Raw genomic sequence first — 20,036 nt, 5'->3', positions numbered from 1 at the left:
AAAATGCCATGGCAAAATGTTTATATTTATAATAACATATCGCATTTCACTGTCTTTAATAATCTTTATTAAATTTGACTAGGTAAATTAGTTAAATTGTTTTTACTTTTGATTATTAAAAAACGATTATTAAAAATCGATTATAAGAAAATAACCGAATTTGCAAAGCGATTATTTTTACATCCCCAATTAAACGTAGTGCTGACTGAATGCCGACTTGGAGTATATTATGTCAAATAGCATCGATTTCAAAGATAATAATGTAAAATATAGTGCCAGATCTATTCGTTGCCCTTAGTTATTAGACAAAATTAAAGCAATGGCTCGCCGATATCGTGACGCGGCTGCAAAAATGCAACAAAATGTACAAAAACATTTAAAGGAAATGAAAGACCTTTCATCATCGGAAGATGAAGAACCATTCGAAGTCAGCGTATTGGATGGCGTATTACAGAGTTACTGCAGAGGCGGAGGTGATACTCAATTGCTAAACAGAACAAAAAACCTCTTGGAGGAAGCAATAAGCGGCCGAAACATAACGTGTCTCATATGTATAGGCTCAATTAAAAGAGCCCACGCCATTTGGAATTGCGATCACTGTTATTCATATTTTCATATTTCCTGCATACAAAAGTGGGCAAACGACTGTGTGACCCTAAAAAGCGACGATAACCATGGCGTGGTTACTGTTTTCTTACCAAAAAAAATCCAATGGTGTTGCCCAAAATGCAGATATTCATACAAGAAGGAAGAGATTCCACATAAATATCTCTGTTTTTGTCGTAAAACCGATAACCCTCCATTACACCCCTGGTTAATACCTCATTCATGTGGAGAAGTTTGTGGAAAAAGACTATCAGCTGGTCTCCATTGTAACCACAAGTGCCTCTTGCTGTGTCACCCTGGACCTTGCCCACCTTGCCCTCAAACAGTCAATGAAGTTTGCTACTGTAGAAAAGTTAGTAAAAGAGTTAGATGTAGTGCTGGGAAATGGTCCTGTGGACAGATGTGTGATAAAACATTGCAGTGCAAGACACACAGATGTGAAACTGTATGTCATGATGGTTTTTGTCCCCCCTGTGGATACACTAGTGTCCAATCCTGCCGATGTGGTGCTGAAAAGGTAAATCGCCCTTGCAATGACCTAAATTGGCAATGCAAGAATAAATGTAACCAGCCTTTTTCATGTGGCTATCATAAATGTGAAAAGGTGTGTCATTCAGATGACTGTGGTTTATGTCCTAATTCCGGATTAAAGTCATGTCCATGTGGAGCAAATCAGCGTTATGTGCAATGTCCTAATGTGATGGAGACCTGCATGGGTACTTGCAACAAGAAACATAGGCAATGTGACCATAATTGTCCTGAAAAATGTCATAAAGGACCTTGCCCACCTTGCCAGGTCATGGTAGAAAAGTTTTGTCAATGTAAAGCAAACACTAAATCTCTGCCATGCAGTAAAGAATTTAGGTGTGATTCTAAATGTAGAGGTACCCGTCTGTGCGGAAAACATACATGTGGACGTAGATGCTGCAATGGTAACTGTCCACAGTGTGAAAAGATCTGTGACAAACCATTAAATTGCGGTAGACACAAATGTACTTCAATTTGTCATCAAGGCCCTTGCTATCCCTGTCCACTTGAGTCTAGAATAAGATGTAGATGCAAGGAAACATTCATTACAGTACCATGTGGAAGAGAAAGGAATATCAAACCACCAAAATGCAACCAACCTTGCAAAATTAAGTATAAGTGTGGTCATGTCGATGAAAATCATCATACATGCCATTTCGGTGACTGCCCACCTTGTAAGGCAATATGTTTTAAGAGTTACGATAAGTGCAGTCATCAGTGTAAGGCCATTTGCCATAAATTTGTGACGGTTGTGTTCAAGGCTGTAGAGAAACCCGCCACACCTTGGGAGATACAGCCACCAAAGTCTAAGGTAATGACTTTGGACTGCCCTCCATGTGAGGAACCTGTTCCTGTTGCTTGTTTTGGTGAGCATGAGGTAGAAAACCAACCATGCCACTCAGCATCTCAAAGACCATGCGGTAGAGAATGTGGACGGCCACTAGATTGCACTAACCATTCATGCTCTCTTCTTTGCCATTTTTACAGTTATAATCCTGGTTTTCCAAATGTACCTTATGCATGCCGACCTTGTGATAAAGATTGTTTATTAGTCCGACCAGAAAAGTGCACACATAAATGTGCAAAACGCAGTTGTCACCCAGGGCCTTGTCCCCCATGTGACATTTTAGAAAGAATACGCTGTCATTGTAATGTAACTGAACTTTATTTAAGATGTAGAGAGCTTGTGATAGCAATGGAGGAAATGTTGTCGTGCCAGCAGCAGTGCCCTAAAATGTTAGAATGTGGTCATAGATGTAAGAAGTTATGTCACCCAAATAGTTGTAAAGAAAACCAAATTTGCTTAAAGAAAACTAAAGTCTATTGTGGATGTGGTAACTTGAAGAAAGAAGCACCATGCAATGCAGTAAGAGAAAAAGAAGTAACACTAGTTTGTGATAAAACCTGTGAAGAGAAACAAGCAGCTGCCAAAGTTGAGAAAGAGAAAGAAGAGAGGAGGCTTAAAGAAATGGAGGAAGAGAGAAACCGCAAGGAGTTGGCAGAATATGAGTGGAAGTTGAGTGGTAAGAAGAAGAAGTATAAAGAAAAGAAGATAGTATTAGATAAAAATGAGAAGAATTGGTTTCAAAAGTATTGGATAGTAATACTATCATTGATAATTGGTATAGTTGCATTTTTATATTATGTTTTCTATATTTAAAGGCAGCTGGAAACCATATTTAATTATTTAATAAAAATTCATGTAATTAAGAAAGTTATTTAGATGGTAAAAGTCTAAAGTAAAATTAGTCAATATTTATTCAAAATATTTAGTAGATTTATGGATTATTGTAGTGTAATTAGAGGAAGCATTCATAATTTCACCAAACATACAATTTTATACATGATAATTTCATATACAATATACATGTAACATAATAATAATAACATATAAATTATTTTACACAGGAATATTTATTTGTGTGGCATACAGGATGATTGGTTATAGGTATAAAGACTTTATAGCAAATTTTTATTTGTTAACAAAAAACTATGAAATATAATACAATTTTTTTTTTTTTTTGGAATGCTACTGGCCAATAACATCTAAACAAATAGTTAACAATAATTAATTTTGTTATATAGTAATTTAAATTTTGAAAACACCTATACATTATGACTATTTTGTTTGTTATTTCTGAAACTATTGATCTTTGGATAGGGTGTAGCATTCATTATTTGACTGCAAATTAACTTTACATTCATTCTAAAGCTTTTACATCTAGAACCAATCACCCTGTAGGATGATTGCTTTGTGCAATGCTCACTCAGATGTCAGCCAATGCCCACTGCTGGGCAAATTCATACATAGTTCACTAGGTTATAAATTTTAAAAGACATTTTTAGAGATTATGGTGTTTTAATATTATTAAATAGAGGAATATATGTGCTGATATAAGTGATATTCATTTATGCTGAAAATCAAAGATTTTGTAAAAGAAAAATAGATTGTGAAATTGTTATAATAAAACTGTAGTTGGATTTAAAGGATTGATTTATTTTAAATTTCAAGGACAGTATAGTATGTAGCTGACAAGGGTAGCCTATTACTGATGAGCTGGTATGATTAATAAAGTTGAACAGAGCTTAGATATTTGTTACTGTACTTGTGCAGAATATACAAGAGTAACAATGGAAGTCCTTAAGAGAAATAAGTCAACTATATTAACCGCACTATACATGGTGCATATATGGTGCACATACATATGGTCAATACATCACTAATCGATCAGCAAAAAGCTTAAGCTCTAATACATATTTCCAATCACCCTGTATATAGTGATCATTCTTAACAAACTGACTGTCAACTAAACTTTTAGATTGTGTTCTTTTCTAGGATGTCATCTATGAGTTATCTCATCCTGTGTTTACTTGCCATTTTTGTGCAGCTATGATCATACTTGAAATATATCAGTGCTAATTGATAGTCAGCTTCCAGAAAAATAACAAACTATCAATGCTGGCTTGCAAATATTGAAAAATGAACAAGAAATATAGTAATAAAATGAGATTTTTTATGCCTTTTGATACTTATGCATTAGAAATAGAGATTTTAATAATATAATGTTACTAAATTAAATTTGACATTTTAGGACAGATTTCTGAAAATTGCCAGGGCTGTCAACATGTTAAATATTCTACATATTTTTTTTCTATTGGAATGCGACAGGTAAACACCTTCTGGCAAAGTTTGCAGCAAAGATAGTAAACAGTGAATAGTTTTATATATTTTCTGGTAGCATATGGAGCTTTTACAAATATAAACTAACAAATAATCATAAATAATTTAAGTAAGCTGTGGATATTTTTTATATGACCCAATAGCAGGTATTGGGGACCTCTCATTCTATCTTACTTTAGGGACAGTACTATTATCAATAATTATTTCATTTTGCATTGTTATTTTTATACTGTCTTTACTTTACAATTTCTCTCATTCTTACAGCATTCATTTACATTACTAATTATTGTTCACATTTTTATTTATTTTCCTTCAATATTTCTTTTAATGTCATTTTATACAATTTTTTTTTCTAGTTTTTTATGTCTTACTCAGTCTTCTTTTTATTTAGTTTTGTTTGATCTTGACCATGTGACTAAACCGCAGAAAATTTGGCGGCTCTGCTCGTTTTCGAAAAGAGAAGTGATGTTCCTGTTATTTTTAATTTATTGAAATATAAATTATAATAGGGGGACCGGAAAAAAATATCGCTTTCTTAAGTTAAATTCACAAGACTACATTTTTAACAAATTTGTATTTCTAATCAACAATATGTTCACCTTCGTTATCAACAACCTTTTGCCATCGAGTATACAAATTAATGCCGGTGCGGTAAAAATCAATTGGTTTTTCTGTAAAATATATTCTCGGACACGACATTACATTCCGGTCTTCATAATAAATTTATCTCACCCATTTCCATTTCAGTAGACATTCTCAATTCTACGTTTACAGGATAGCAAAGCTCTGGATATTATAAGTTTTCTAGAGGACTTTCAATTTATATTTTAAAAAATTAGATTTACTAAGTAAATGAAACAAAGAGTAAAAGGATTAAGTCATTTGGCACAGTTTCAGACAGAAGTTTTTAGGAGTAGAGAGCTTAGCCGGGTGTGGAGAGCTTTTTTTGTAAAGGGTCCTCTACTGTTATGCATAGTTTATACATCTGCGGAATAATGTCATTAATGGTTCCCACAGTCGCGCGGTATATGAGTTGGTTTACTGCAATTAAGCCCTTACTCGAAGTGACCTGTGGCATCGGTTCGGACGCAAGTTAGCATTAAGTGATAATATATTTATTAAAAACATTTCACGAGAGGTTGGAATGACAGTTGAAACCGAGGTATCCCGCAAGGATCCATGACTAAGGTCACTAAGTAGCGATCACCTGATTTACGAGGTCCTAACCTTATTCCCAAGAAAATTCAAACGCTACGGTAAATAACTTAAGGATTTTAGTGCTGGGCTACTTGCCGGAAAATCTGTAAATATTTTGTGACAGTAAACAGTGACCATCTGTCACGAATAAAAATAATTCAGACTTGGGTAAGTTATGATATCCGTGAGTGCACATTTCGCTGAAATATCAAAAAGCAAAGACCGACCTCACTGTAATTTCTGTTTACACATTATACAGAATAGTTGCTCTACTAGCGTGATTAGGTTATCAACATTTATCGTCGTTGTTGCTGTTCTCACTATAAAAATAAAATTATCGTTGTTCTTTACGCATGTATTATTGCTAATGATACTTATTATACAAATATAAAATAAAGCTACTGTAAAAAGATGCATTCCGCGCTTCCACTTTTTTTAAAAACAAATTACTGGTAATCCATAAATTGATTGAAATAGTCACTACAATCCAATTTTCATATAATCAGATGTGTAAAATTTACTGTGTAAAGTATTTATATTACGATAAAATAACTTGTAGCTATATGATGACTTAAGTGGCAGCTACATCCCTAAATATTCATATACAACAAAGCGTCAAAATAACAAAATACAGCAAAACGTACGCAGTTTGTTTTTATTTGATCACAGGAATTGTCATAGTGGTTTATTAGAGGAGTTCTAAAAGTAATTTTCTATAAATGATTAAAAAGTATATGTATTTTGTGGCTTAAAGTCCCTGATACCAAGCCGTATAAAAAAATATTGCAGTCAAACTTGTCAAAACATGTATTTCCAGTACGTTGAAGTTTGATAATATTATATCTACTGTCATTTACTCATTATCAAACATTATTTAATGATTCACTAATAGTGTCATTTTCGAAATGTTGGAGAGCTTAGGTAAGGATAGCAGTCATTTACTACACTTTAACGATGGCAGTAGCAACGTATGTATTCGTGGACTTAGAAACGACGGGCTTGCCTTCTGAGGAGATAAATCGTACAAAAATAACAGAACTGAGCATGGTGGCTGTTAAACGTGAGCACTTACTGGACACAAAGGCCGGTGCCACGCCCAGAGTCCAGAACAAACTCACTTTATGTTTCAATCCTTGTAGGTTGGTACAGCCAGGTAGCACCCAAACTACTGGACTGTGCAACGATCTTCTGGAACATGAAACAAGGTTTAACCTGGACGCGTACGGGGTAATTATTTCCTTTCTTAAAGTTCTCGCAAAACCGGTGTGTTTAATCGCGCAAAATGGGCACAGGTTCGATTTTCCGATTATTAAGAATCATTTAGAGAAATTACATGTTAGTTTCCCTAGTGATCTTTTATGCGCGGACTCTTTGTATGCGTTTTTTGATATATTAGAAACTAATTCATCAAGAACAAATCTAGATGAAGATAAAACCAAACAACACAGTGATACGAAAAAAAAAGAAAGTGTTTCTGAAGATGTGAACAATCAATTAACAATGCAAGAAATCAATGAAACAACTCCAAAGCATCAAAAAATTGTGAAAAGTGACGTTCAGAAATTTATTGAAAGGAGGAAGTTATCTAAAGTTCGGCGAAAGTGCCTTTGGGGTGACAATAAGTCGAAGCCAAAGCACAGTTACAAGTTAAAGAATATTTACGAAAGAGTGCTGAAACGTTCCTGCATTGAAGCTCATCGAGCAGAAAATGACTGCATCATGACACTGGAAGTTTCCACGGCAATGGCTGATAAATTTGTGAAATGGGTTGATAACAATCATTGTTTTTTTACGGAAGTAAAACCTATGACTATTGGTATTCCTCTAGGAGAGTAACAAGATATTTAAAAACTTTAAAGATCACTTAATTGCATAATACTGTTGATGGTTACCAAGTTGAAATGGTAGTGAAAATTTTATAGATGAAACATTATTTTTTTTATTTGAATTTACATAATTATATTGAATGTTGGTAAATGTGGGTATATACATTGTTTGATAAATCAATGATAAGCTAAATCAGAAAGAGCAGGTAATTGATAATTAAAAAATTGGTCAGTTAAAATTAGAGATAGCTGACATATTTTCAAAATCAAGCCATTGTAGTATGAATTTCTGTTGACAAAAAGGTTACTTATTTTATATTAAAAAAAATTGCAAAAGTAAATATATAATCATAGTTATATGAAGATGGAGGCTAGATTGATGTTGTTGAGTGTACACTGATTTTCCTCATTCTATACCCCTAAAGGCATCTAATAGGGCGACCTGAAAGTAATGTCACTTAAGTTAAATTCACACGACTACATTTTACAAGTTTTTATTGCTAATCAACAATATATACACTGCCGTCATCTTTTGTCAATTAGTATATAAACTTTCAATGCCGGAGCAGTAAAACTCAATTGGTTTTTCTGTAAAATATGTCAACAGAAATGACATTACTTTCCCTTGTCTTTTCTTGTCTCTTTGTCACTTGTCCCCCTCATATAACTACACCAAGTAACTAAGCTTGGTGCAAAGGTATATGAACTTCATTAACAGACTCTTCATTTGCTTTGTATGTAAATCAAAATATTCTTTATTTGAATATATATACTATTACAAGCCATATACCTATTGCTATAAATGATTTATTTAAATTTTGAAGATACATGCTAGGAGTATAAATCTTATTTTTATTGCTTGTACTAACAAACATCCAAAGCATTCATGTTATAAATGGCTCATAATTTTTTTTGTTACCAATATTGAGTCAGTGTTGCACCAGAGTAATATGCCACAGGACAATATGAAAGTAGTCAAAATAAATATGTCAGATTGTGTTAGCCTCTGTAAGCTGTCTGACTTTTTGAACAGTGAAGTATAGTACTGGCAAGAGAAGACATATGGGTGCTCCAATGAAGTTTCAAATCTTTGAGAAGTTTTTTTTTGAAGCTAGCCATTACCTGCTACTTGATTTTGGCTTACCATTGTATTTAAACAAATTTATTTAAACAATTTTAATATTATTTTTTTTTATATTTGAGTGCAATAAATTTAGGATTAAATTATAAATTTCGTAATTTGCATTCTTATTTAAATTTTGTATTATTACTTCATGAATTTAATAAATGATCATAAACAATGTACTTACAATTTTAAATGTATTTTAAAATAAAATAAAATATTACAATTTTAATTGTAATATTTTAGATTTTACATGTTTTTTATCTTCTCTGTTACAATTTTTTCATGTTATGCTATTTTTGGCTTGTGCCAGATCTCATTATACAACCTTTTCCAGATTTAAGCTATTATTGGAATTTCAAAAAAAAATCTTATTATTTCTTGTCATTGTCTTTCAAGAATAATGTGATTAAATTATGTTAATATATTTAAATTTAAAATTTTTAGATTCTAAAAATTAATTTAAAAACTAAACATTATTCTTTTTCTAAAGGTTTGTTTAAGTGAATTTTAAAAATTAAGGTGTACTTATTAATTTTATACATTTTAGTACAATTTTTATAATTTTAATATATTACTCTCTTTAATGTCAAACCAAAGTTACATATTTAAACCAAATTATTGAATATTTTTTTAGGTTATTATGCAGTTTTGTGAATTGTAATTTTTACTTCCATAATACTCTAAGATGCTGATATTTGAATGTATATTAATTGTTAATAAATCTTTTCACCCAGCCATAAGTCACGGGTTTAATTCACAGGATTCAATCTTATATAATTACCACTTAGTGCATTAATTCCATCAGCGTCCTGTACATATCACAGCCATTGCCAACCTGCATGTAAAGCATAGCTATTATGGTATACCCCTCTACAGATATTTTTCGAGGAGGGTTATGCATTGTAGTGGATGTCTATGGGCTAAAATATCAATTAAAATAATTAATATTATAATGTAAATTCTAATATCATTAGAAAAGCTGTATACACAGTCGTAATTCGGTTAATGACTTGAAAATATTTGTAAATGCATTTAATAATATTATTAAAATAAAGGGTGATTAGTAAGTAATGTATAGCTGTGTTAGCTGTCAATTATTGTACGGTACACCCTATCCAAAAATCAATTATTTCAAGATTAATGCTGTGATATTATAATAAGAAAGTCTTTTATAAATTTGTATTGCTAGAAGTTATTGGTTTGTCACATTCTAATATAAAAAATAAATTAAATTTACTTTATACAGGTTGATTAACATTCTCTGCCAATGCAGTCAGTGCTGACCGACAAATCTGTTTAAAATTTACTAAATTGTTTTTGCTTATATGCTTTTATCTTTTGCTCAAATGTTACTCGGTTATATAGTTATATATAAAAGTCTATTTGAGCCATTATTTATGGAAATAACGTCGGGCAGGCAACATTGACCGACAGGTCTGAACAGGAAACTGCGTTTTTTTTTGTGCATAGAAAGTTTTAAAAACAAGTGAAAAACTAAAACAACTTTTTAAAGTTTTTACATCTATAATTAACCGCCCTGTATAGAGCATGCATGTTAAATGTCTTGTTTTTAATAATTAATTTTTGATATCCATTTTAATTTTTGATTTTTGTTTATACATGTTCATATAACTAAAAATGTAATATACAATAGATTTACAATCTAATATTGCATTAAATAATTTTTCTGATAGCTTTATGGTGCTAAATATAATAATAAAAATATTTTAATGTATGTATGTTTTATTTTACCCACATTAATATGTGTAAAGATAACAACTCAACTTTGGTGTGGTGTTTTTTGTGTGCTTCATCATTATATTAGCCGATTGACAGCCACTACAAGGGATTGGTCTTCTCCAAGGATCATGATGACCAGTTTTGCGCTTACATCATCCAGCAACCTAAACTACATCGTCGGTCTACCTAGGGAAGTATACGCTGCGTCTGCGATGAATGGTGCTCCCCTACCATAAACGGGGCCTTCGGAGTCGCGGGAGTTTAGGGTGGGGGCCCTAAACTCCCACTAGCTTCGGCGACTCTGAGGCGGACGATGGTTCGACCTGGTCTCGAACCATCGTGATAGCACCCCGGGACGGGCTATCGAAAAATAGCATGGCGCAAGGGAAGACCGCGTGGCGATCCCTGACCGGGAGATACCGCGGTCCCCCGTTTAGCGCAGAGGGCGACCACCGGGAGGGGTTTTAGTGGGTAGGAATCCCACATACCTCTGTCCTCCCCCCAGAGGCAGGGCATCTTGAATGCCGGAAGATTTCCTCCACCAAAAAAAAAAGCATATACTGCGTCGACCAGGTCGTAGTCACTGTGTGCGTGTGGGTACATAAACATAATTTTGCATTTTGTTTCTGATGCGATGTCGTTCTAGTAATACTTACTATTTGGTGTGCTGTTATTGTATTAAAAATGATTACCCATAGTTGCTAACACTGAACGTTTTTTATTTGACCTGGATTACACTGATGATGGAACTTGGAAATTCCTCTAGTTCGAGGTATTTGGGCGCAGAGAGCGCTTATCTTAAAACCTCTTTTAAGGTAGGGAAACTAGTTGACTCCTTGGTCAGTATCGACTCAGGCTGCTATGTCTGTTTACTACAATTTTATTGGATTGGAAGGCCGTGGAGCTATAAGGTTATTTAGGTGCACACTCCAATGTGACTAGACTCAAGGACCCCCCCTGGGGAACCTAATTTTGTTAGTTGTCGATAATATCCGTTTAGCATTCCGACTCAATGGCGTACAAGAGAGCCGAACCTCATATAGTCTGTTACAATTATACAACATAACAAAGAGTCCATTTCTTTCTCACGAAAGCAAATTTAAAGAATAAAAATTAGGCCTATGTTAGTGGGACGGGGAAGTAATGTGGCATTGTTAAGTTAAATTCACACGACTACATTTTCAATGAGTTTTTGTATTTTTAATCAACAATATGTTCACCTTCGTTATCAACTTTTTGCCATTTAGTATATAAAATCAATGCCGGGGCGATAACAAATCAATCGGTTTTTCTGTAATATATATCGACAGAAACGTACATTACTTTTCGGTCCATCTAATATTTAATTTTATGTAGATAAAATTAAAAAAAAATACATGGGTATAGATACCTATATAAGACCAATCTCTTACAACTACAACAAATACTAAATTTTAAATTTTTAAATCATTCGGGACAGAAACGATATCACTTTCTGGTACCCCTGATATATTGTCTATACGTGAGCCAAATTTCATTGTAATTCGTCAAACCGTTTCTGATGAATACATTTGTTAAAAGAAAAAAAACTTAATATCTGCTGTTGAGTTTCGCGCTTAACAACACTTTGTCTACCTCCTTCCCTACCTTCTTTGTCTTCTCTACTCTACCCTACCTTCCTCCTCTTCTCCTCAGACTTCGCTCTATCAGATTATTACTTGTTCACCTTAAAAAAATTTCTCCAAGTTAAATCTTTTAAGTTAATAAGTCAAAAAACGCATCTAAATGAATATTTTGCAAATAGGCTTTCAATAATATTAGAAAGGATGTAGTAGTAACATTACATCAACGAAAAGGGGAATTCCAAAGAAATAAAATTGTTTATATACCTCGGTATAAATACGGGCGAAGCTCAAATGAATATATACAATTCTATTTCGGACATCGTTTTGTTATTTCAAGAAGAGTCCCACAAGAGCATAAATAAGGATTTACGAAATCTATTTGCTAGAAATACGGTTATAGAATACATCATATATAACATAATAAAACTACCTTAAAGAATAGAAATAGTTTATTAATTCCGCATCAAAATAAGGAAGAAACTTATGGGACAGCCCAATAGAGTAAACAAAATGTGTACAAATTTAGTGCCTCAAAGAGAACGCGCGATGCTCACTCGACCACTGCAACATTGTGAATGAGAAATCCGGACGATTAGTGATTCCGACTACCCTCCCACCTCGCTGTGCGTTCCTTTTTTAAAATATCCATATTAAAAAATAAATCTGATACCAGAGATCTTGTAGGTAGGTATCGTTTTTTACACAACGTTTAATTTCAGGATTATTGGTGATGACTGGAGTTCTCTGGGGATGCACAAATCCGTTCATCAAACAGGGTACAAAAGGATTGCGATCCGTTAAGTCAGAGACTTATCTGGGCCAGGCTTACGCGGAGATTGTTTTCCTCTTGACTAACTGGAGGGTAGGTGTAAATTTTTGATACATTTAATATTTGTTTAGCTTACTGCATAAATAAGCAGTTGGCGCCCAGAGGACTGAGACTTCCGATATTCTTGGGTTCGATTCCTGGGATACAATTTTATATAATTTACATTTGTGCATTAATTATATAGGGTTGCCAACTACTTACTTTTTATGTTTTTTATTTATTAAGTAACTAAAGACACTTTTTGTTACTTATTCTATAACCATATAAAACATGTAATAGTAAAAGGTTTTAATGTATACAGGATGGTTGATTATAGGTGTCATTGTTTCGTAGGCAATTCTTTATAAATAATGCACAAAGTGTGAATTAATTAAGACAGTATTCCGGTAATTGAATCCGCGACCTGCGATCGCAAGTCTCAGTCTTGTGCCGCTGAGCTATCACGACTATATTAAATGTGTGAATGTAAAATCTTTTTTTATTAATTCTATGTGTAGTTTTTGTTAGCAAAAAGCATTTAAAGCTATTAAACCAGTTTCCAATCAAAGCGTACAAAGTGATCAGTCTGAAATATGTTACATTATTATTATTTTTAAACGGTTTTACTTAGTTCGGAACTTGTTTATTTTGGTCAAAATTAAAAATTGAAATTTTAGCACCTTCCCGTTGTCAGATTGATCTGAAATTTGGTACACACATTTAATTTAGATGACAATACAATATAATAAAATCAATAACATTATAAATCTAAGATGGCCGCCGATACAAAATGGCGGATTCCATATTTTATTAACCCCCTCAATATTGGTATCAAATGAAAGGGCTACACTAGTAAAACACGATGATTATGTCAAAATAATAATTCAAGATTGACGCCGTTCCAATATGGCGGACTAGGAACATATTTTTCCACAACCACCACAATATGGGTATCAAAAAACCGTTTAACTTAAAAGTTTTTTAAATGTATTTATTTCTATTGGACCAGATAGAAAACAATAATTAATTTTAATATGTAGTAATTCGAATTGTGGTCCGAAATTATCAGAAAGGCTCTCGAGTTGCGACCATTTGCCGGTAAAAGAAGCGTGGGTAAGCCCTCCACTAAACGAACAGATGACGTAGTTGAAGTCTCAGGAAGTCGCTGGGTATGGGCAGGACCTGTCATCATGACGATCTTTGTGGAAGGCCTAGGCCTTACACTGGGCTCCCATCAGCTTTAAAGGAAGATTAAGTATCAGATTAATTAAAAAAAGTTTTTTCTTACCATATTTACAATAAGTTATTTATTACTGACACTTGATTTTTTGATGATATGTAACATGATTATTTAAAGTGATGATAAGAGTGCTAGAAGAGCTCAACTTGATTGAAACTTGAATCAGTTTGAACTTCCCCCTTTAAGGGGTATTTCAACTCAAATCTATGAGGACTACAAACGCGATGGTCTTGGAATATCCCACAATAAACTCCTATTTGGTTTATACCTACAACCAATACCCCTGTAGATAAAGTTGTTTGTACAATTATTAATGAATGTATCTATTTTCATTTTCTACGTTGTTTGTAGTACGTGGTGCCTTTTCTGGTGAACCAATGCGGTTCGCTGATGTATCTACTGGTGGTACAGCGTGCTCCGCTGTCGCTGGCCGTACCCGCTACCAACGGCTTGGCTTTCGCCTTCACTGCCATCACGGGCGCTGCAGTGGGAACTGAGGAACCTCTCGATCGTGGTAATAATCTCACACATCGTCTAACTGCTTATCCACGGGCTCCACCACTTTACCCTTACAGCAAAAAATATAACCACCATCATTATCGCAATAGTGGTATAGTTAGATGTTCAGTTGTTTCCAGGAGTGTGGCATCGGCAGTCTAAGGCATCATTCCAGTCTTTAAGGAATGACAGTATACAACCTTGGTGAACTGGAAGGCATATGCCTCCCCGTGTTTACTGGCTCGAAATCATCAAATCAAAATCAATTATTATTTAATATCTATACTTGCTTATTTTATTCGCCAGAAGTTATTGATCTAAATATCAGAAATCGGTGTAAAAACTTTAAAGCATTTATGTTTACAAATAAGCTATATAAGAAAGGGACAAATATATAGTTACTTCCGCTATGCAGCAGTAGTCGTGCAATGTAGCGCACCGCCCGCTGATAAATGCGCGTGCGGTAAACAATTCGAAACACAACTACCATCGTTAATCTAATCTACATGTGTTTCACCCTTCCGCAAAGTAACGAATGAATCTATTAGATGAATAAGCTGTACACAATGTATATAGATAATCCTTTATAATTTATATTAAAGGCAGTCTCAATTTTTATTTAATGTAAAAATGTTAGTAAAAAAAATTTTGAATTTGTGGGCGGCTTACTCACGTCATGTTCACCGGCTGGTGGTATAAAAACTTTGACCACAGCGGCCATCGATTGTACCAATGATGTCCCTTGTCCACTGTTACTACAGAAGAACAATTCTTCGAGTTATGTCTGTGACCTTAGTTCTTTTGCAGATTCAATTCTGTTTTCATCACGCATGGTTGCACTGTATATGTGAACATACAGTATATATATTTACTCCGTTAACCCTTTCTACACCAAGGCTGTTATGTAGCATCGATAAAATTTAATTGAATTATAGTATCTTGCGATTCTAGAATATGTTTCATTCATTCGTGATTCAAACATTTTAGTAACAAAAATCTTTCCCGTTTTAAAATTTTCCACAAAAAGAAGTATTACACCATGTCGAGTATCACTCGACAGTGGAGCTTGTGGAACAAAATCAGTGTCGAGTGACACTCGACATTGGAGTGGAAAGGGGTGGGCTTTTACCTATAACTAAACACCCTGAATATTAAGGAAACCACATTTAACTACGATGGTATTTTCCCAGGTTCGATTCTCGGCGTGGCGTTTATTGTGATCGGCACTGCATTGTGTTGTTGGGATAAAACACAATGATCTGGGCAATTTAACTTAAAATTATTTTTAACTTGACACAGCTGAATTCTTGAATAAGATCAGCATAGTTATAAGTATCATTTTCAGTATTAATATCATTAGTAAATATATGTGTAAATTTACATTTATAGATATTTTATGTACCATTGCTAGTTTGACAATCAGCTATCGACTTTGCGCGATAGCTTCTGTTTTTATTTATACATCTCAAAATTAAAATGATTTATTTTACATTTAATCAATAAATAAATTAAATAAGTTACATTTCTTATTTTTTTTATTATAAAGAAGTCTGTCCTGATTAGTAAAATTATGTCAAATATTATTGTCTGTGGTATATGCTTATAGTTTGTTATAATCTGTGGGATCAATTAGAATGTCGTTTAACTTATTTAATTTTAAAAATTTTACATGTACTAAAGATTTATGTCAAAAACTTGTGTTTTATTATTCTTTATACTTGTATGACTGTAAGTAACGTAGTTACAGTAATACCCCGCTTTACGCGACCCCGTTATACGCGGTTTCACTATAACGCGAATTGCAAATTTCGCGCTCAAATGCCTCGAATTACGCGAAAGAGTGCGTATAAATATAATGTAGTCATCAACTTCTCTATGGTGTCTTGACCATCTGTCAAACAATTAAAAACAGTGTTGGGTGTTATGAACGTATTTTACAAGGACGTAAACAAAACGTTACCCAAAAGACAATAGATGTATTTTTCCGTAAAAAATAATTGTATGTATTGCATAAAGTGTTCCTAGATTTAAAGTGATTGTTTAAAATGATTTGTATTTTTTTGTAATAATTTTTGACTATGTTTAATCATAAACCTCGTTATACGCGAATTTCAGTTAACGCGATTTTTTTTGGAACGTATCCCTCGCGTAAAGCGGGGTATTACTGTATAGAATTTGTTTTTAATATTAAGTGCAGAAATAAAGTTTCAGCCATCAGGTGCTCACAGCTGGACATAATCTTTTCTATAGAATTCCAATAAGACATGTTAGAAGCGGCCATCATCCTGCTTCTTCAGTCAACATTTGTTCATCTAAATCCTTAGTACCCATAGTGGTTCAGTTTTTTTTTCGTATGGCACACTATTGGGGACCTCTCGTAAAACCATTGCCTTAGATATACAGACATTTTTAATAAAAAATCTTCAGACCTTACTTTCGTATTCATCTTTTACTCTTCACAATATCTTTTATACGTCCCATTATCTATTACACCTTTCCATACTCTATTTTCTTTTCTAACTTCGCATTCATCCCCAGAATACTACTATAGTGGTCCAGGTGGACCTGTGCAGCTTCACGGGACACTCGACAAGGGTCTACGTGTCTGATATAAAAATTAAGGTTCACGATTCCTAAACGGGGTCCACAAAAATTTATCTCTTTTCGATAATGAAGAACTAAAATGTTGACCTAACTACACCTATCTATTTGTAAATTTATTGATTATACTGCCTAGTTTCCCAATCGTTTGGTTACACAAATGGAGAAAGTTTATCTGCCTAAGAACAGGTACCTTTTTACGGTAGGTTTGCCTCTACCGTCTCTAACAGTTTTTAGGTGATTGCTTCGTATGTGGACACACTACTTGACTCTCTGAGGTGATGAAATTATAACCTTCTTTACGTCTCCAAGAACCCACTAGCGATTCCATCGTCGTTGGATGTCAGATAAGCTGGCTGCCGTATTGTTTGAGCATGATATCAATGTTGGGCACACTCTCCACAATAATAAATCCGTTTTTGATAACGAAAACCCAAAATGTTGTCTTGATTTCACCTATCAAAGATAGGACCTTATCTGCCTATTCGTAAATTTATTGATTAGACTGTCCCCAAAGTTCACCACCGCTTTGTTATAAAAATGGGGAAAATATATCTTACTGGGGAAAGGACCTATTTACAGTAGGTCTTGACTCTACCCACTAAGACAGCTTTAATTTAAGTGTTCCGTGCCCTAACATCCTACCTGACTCTCTAAGGTGATGAAGTTGTAGGTCCCGTACGTCACCGAGGACGCCTTGATCCAATCCTTGCTCAGGACGCCTGATAAGCAGGCTCCCGTATTATTCAAACATGATATCATTGTTGAACACACTCCGATTCCCATCAAAGAATCTAGTCTAAGCTAAACCCAGCTGCTGTGGGTATTCTAGCATATACCTCTTGCTGAACAAGCAAGTATCTGAACTGCGATCACCCACCATGCGGCTTTTTCGCAAGATCTGCGAAGACGACCAGACTAGCCAAACGAACATATGCCACACCAGTGGTAAGTACCTACCGCTCACGCAGTACAAGATTTACTAGTGGTCAAAATTCACCGGGGAAAATATCGGTATTTTTTGTCGATTTTTTTTGGTTCAACGCAACAAAAACAGTGTTCGGGGATGCCCGATCTGTAACCCGAGCTCTGTATCTGTTATTGTTTTTATTTTATATCAATAAAATCAATTCAACAATATATGGTTGCTTTAAAATACTTCGACATAATTTGAGAGTGAGTTGAAGTTTTGAGCATATATGAACACTTTTGGAACAGTATAATTATCTTTAGTTTATACGCGGATATTAGTTACACGAGTCGACGCGACGGAGGTGTGGGAACGACTGACGACATTCCGTCCACCTCACGCGTCGCTAAGTATGCTGATTCCATAAAATGTAGGTATCCCTACATCAACCCCCCCCCCCCATTTTCAAAATTTAGGCACAAATTTTCATCAATTACATAAAAAAAACAATTAATAGAATAAATACATTTAAAAAACTTTTAAGTTAAACGGTTTTTTGATACTTATATTGTGGTGGTTGTGGAAAAATATGTACCTAGTCCGCCATATTGGAACGGCATCCATCTTGAATTTTAAATTTTGACATAATCATCATGTTTTACTAGTGTAGCCCTTTCATTCGATACCCATATTGAGGGGGTTAAGGAAAAATATGTAATCCGCCATTTTGTATCGGCGGCCATCTTAGATTTATAATGTTATTGATTTTGTTATATTGTATTGTCATCTAAATTAAATGTGTGTACCAAATTTCAGATCAATCTGACAACGGAAAGGTGCTTAAATTTCAATTTCTAATTTTGACCCAAATAAATAAACAAATAAATTCCGTACGGGTCGAACTAAATAAAACCGTTTAAATATGTCATGTCGCAATACGTTCAGACGCGACATGTAAACATTCGTCCACTCACAACTTCGCGTTACTCGTACTCTAGGCGGCGACGTATTGCTGCTACATGTGTTACAACAATTCTACATACTAGTGTGACCGGAAAGTAATGTCGCTTTCTTAAGTTAAATTCACACGACTACATTTTAAACGTGTTTTTATTTCTGATCAACAATATATTCACCTTCGTTATCAACAACCTTTTGCCATCTAGTATACAAATCAATGTAGTAGCGGTAAAAATCAATCAGTTTTTCTGTAAAACATGTCGATAGAAACTTTACTTTCCGGTCTCACTAATATATAATCTTTCAAATTAGATAGTGTTTTAATAAATAGTGTTGAAATCGGTTAAAATGTTTCACTCCAGGGTATATTTCAACTTGATGGCTGCTTCGAATTATATAAAGAGCAGAAATTTGTATCAAATGCTCATAGTTCGCAAGGCGCGAATTAGGTCAACAACCTTGCTTGCACACTAAAAACTTTTAACCTCCACCACAGCCAAGTATCCGATTATTCGAGAGAAGTATCTTTTTAACAATAGCAGCAGTTCAAGGTTAAATTCTAAATAACAGTATCATGGACCAAATATCTAAGTGGTCTATAATTGGGTTTGTTAAATACGCGGCTTTCAATGGCAATCTTGCTAAAAATCAGCCATCATTTGAAGATAATTTTTTCACTGTAGCCATTTTTTTCAATTAACTGTTCTTAATGAAGGCAGTGATATATCTAGGAAAGATTATTTCACAGGATATTTTTTAGTAGCTTTTGACCTCATCTCGGGTTGACTGACTCAAGTCACTGTAATTTTATCTGGCGTTGTAATGTAAGTGTTTAATGTTCCAATGTTTAGTGGGTAGGAAAATATTTCATATCACCACTAATTTTATTGGACAACCGTCGTTTTGAATAAACGGACATTTGCCGTGCGGCTTCCTGCGCAAGAGCATCGCTACGAACGTTTCTTAGAAATGTGCTAATTAGGTGCTTTTATTGGTTTGACACATTGAGAGCCGTGCTATTCGAGTGTTGTACTTTGAGACATTTGGCAATATATTTGCCCGTTTCGCCGTTCAGAAGAAAGAGTCACTCCCACCGCGTCACGTCGTACCTCGCTGCTGCTTTCCAGCCTGTTCTTCCACCTTCCCAGGGTGACTGTTGTCGAAAGGTTAGTGAAGTCTTTTCTCTCATCAAGCTGGGTAGGGATTTTCAA

General features: G+C 34.3%; 3 protein-coding genes across 3 annotated transcripts; all 3 read left to right on the top strand.

The window, feature by feature from the left end:
- Nucleotides 1-215: 215 nt before the first annotated feature.
- On the top strand, nt 216-3,119 carry LOC137925359 (NF-X1-type zinc finger protein NFXL1). Its single transcript, XM_068768787.1, has one exon. The coding sequence runs from the start codon at nt 320-322 to the stop codon at nt 2,792-2,794; it is 2,475 nt and encodes an 824-aa protein (XP_068624888.1). The 5' UTR covers nt 216-319; the 3' UTR covers nt 2,795-3,119.
- A 3,219-nt stretch (nt 3,120-6,338) lies between these two features.
- Nucleotides 6,339-15,711, top strand: LOC137925361 (transmembrane protein 234 homolog). Its single transcript, XM_068768790.1, has 4 exons — nt 6,339-6,433; nt 12,528-12,670; nt 14,208-14,370; nt 15,545-15,711. The coding sequence occupies exons 1-4, from the start codon at nt 6,418-6,420 to the stop codon at nt 15,610-15,612; spliced, it is 390 nt and encodes a 129-aa protein (XP_068624891.1). The 5' UTR covers nt 6,339-6,417; the 3' UTR covers nt 15,613-15,711.
- LOC137925360 (three prime repair exonuclease 2-like) lies at nt 6,341-8,577 on the top strand. Its single transcript, XM_068768788.1, has one exon. It carries the CDS (start codon nt 6,467-6,469, stop codon nt 7,346-7,348), a length of 882 nt encoding a protein of 293 aa, XP_068624889.1. The 5' UTR covers nt 6,341-6,466; the 3' UTR covers nt 7,349-8,577.
- Nucleotides 15,712-20,036: the final 4,325 nt, after the last annotated feature.

Source organism: Battus philenor, unplaced genomic scaffold, assembly GCF_028537555.1.
Source record: "Battus philenor isolate CCGP_79_NKW_IND1 unplaced genomic scaffold, ilBatPhil1.0.hap1 SCAF_27, whole genome shotgun sequence".
NCBI classification, from domain to species: domain Eukaryota; kingdom Metazoa; phylum Arthropoda; class Insecta; order Lepidoptera; family Papilionidae; genus Battus; species Battus philenor.
This window is presented reverse-complemented; position numbering and strand designations above follow the sequence as displayed.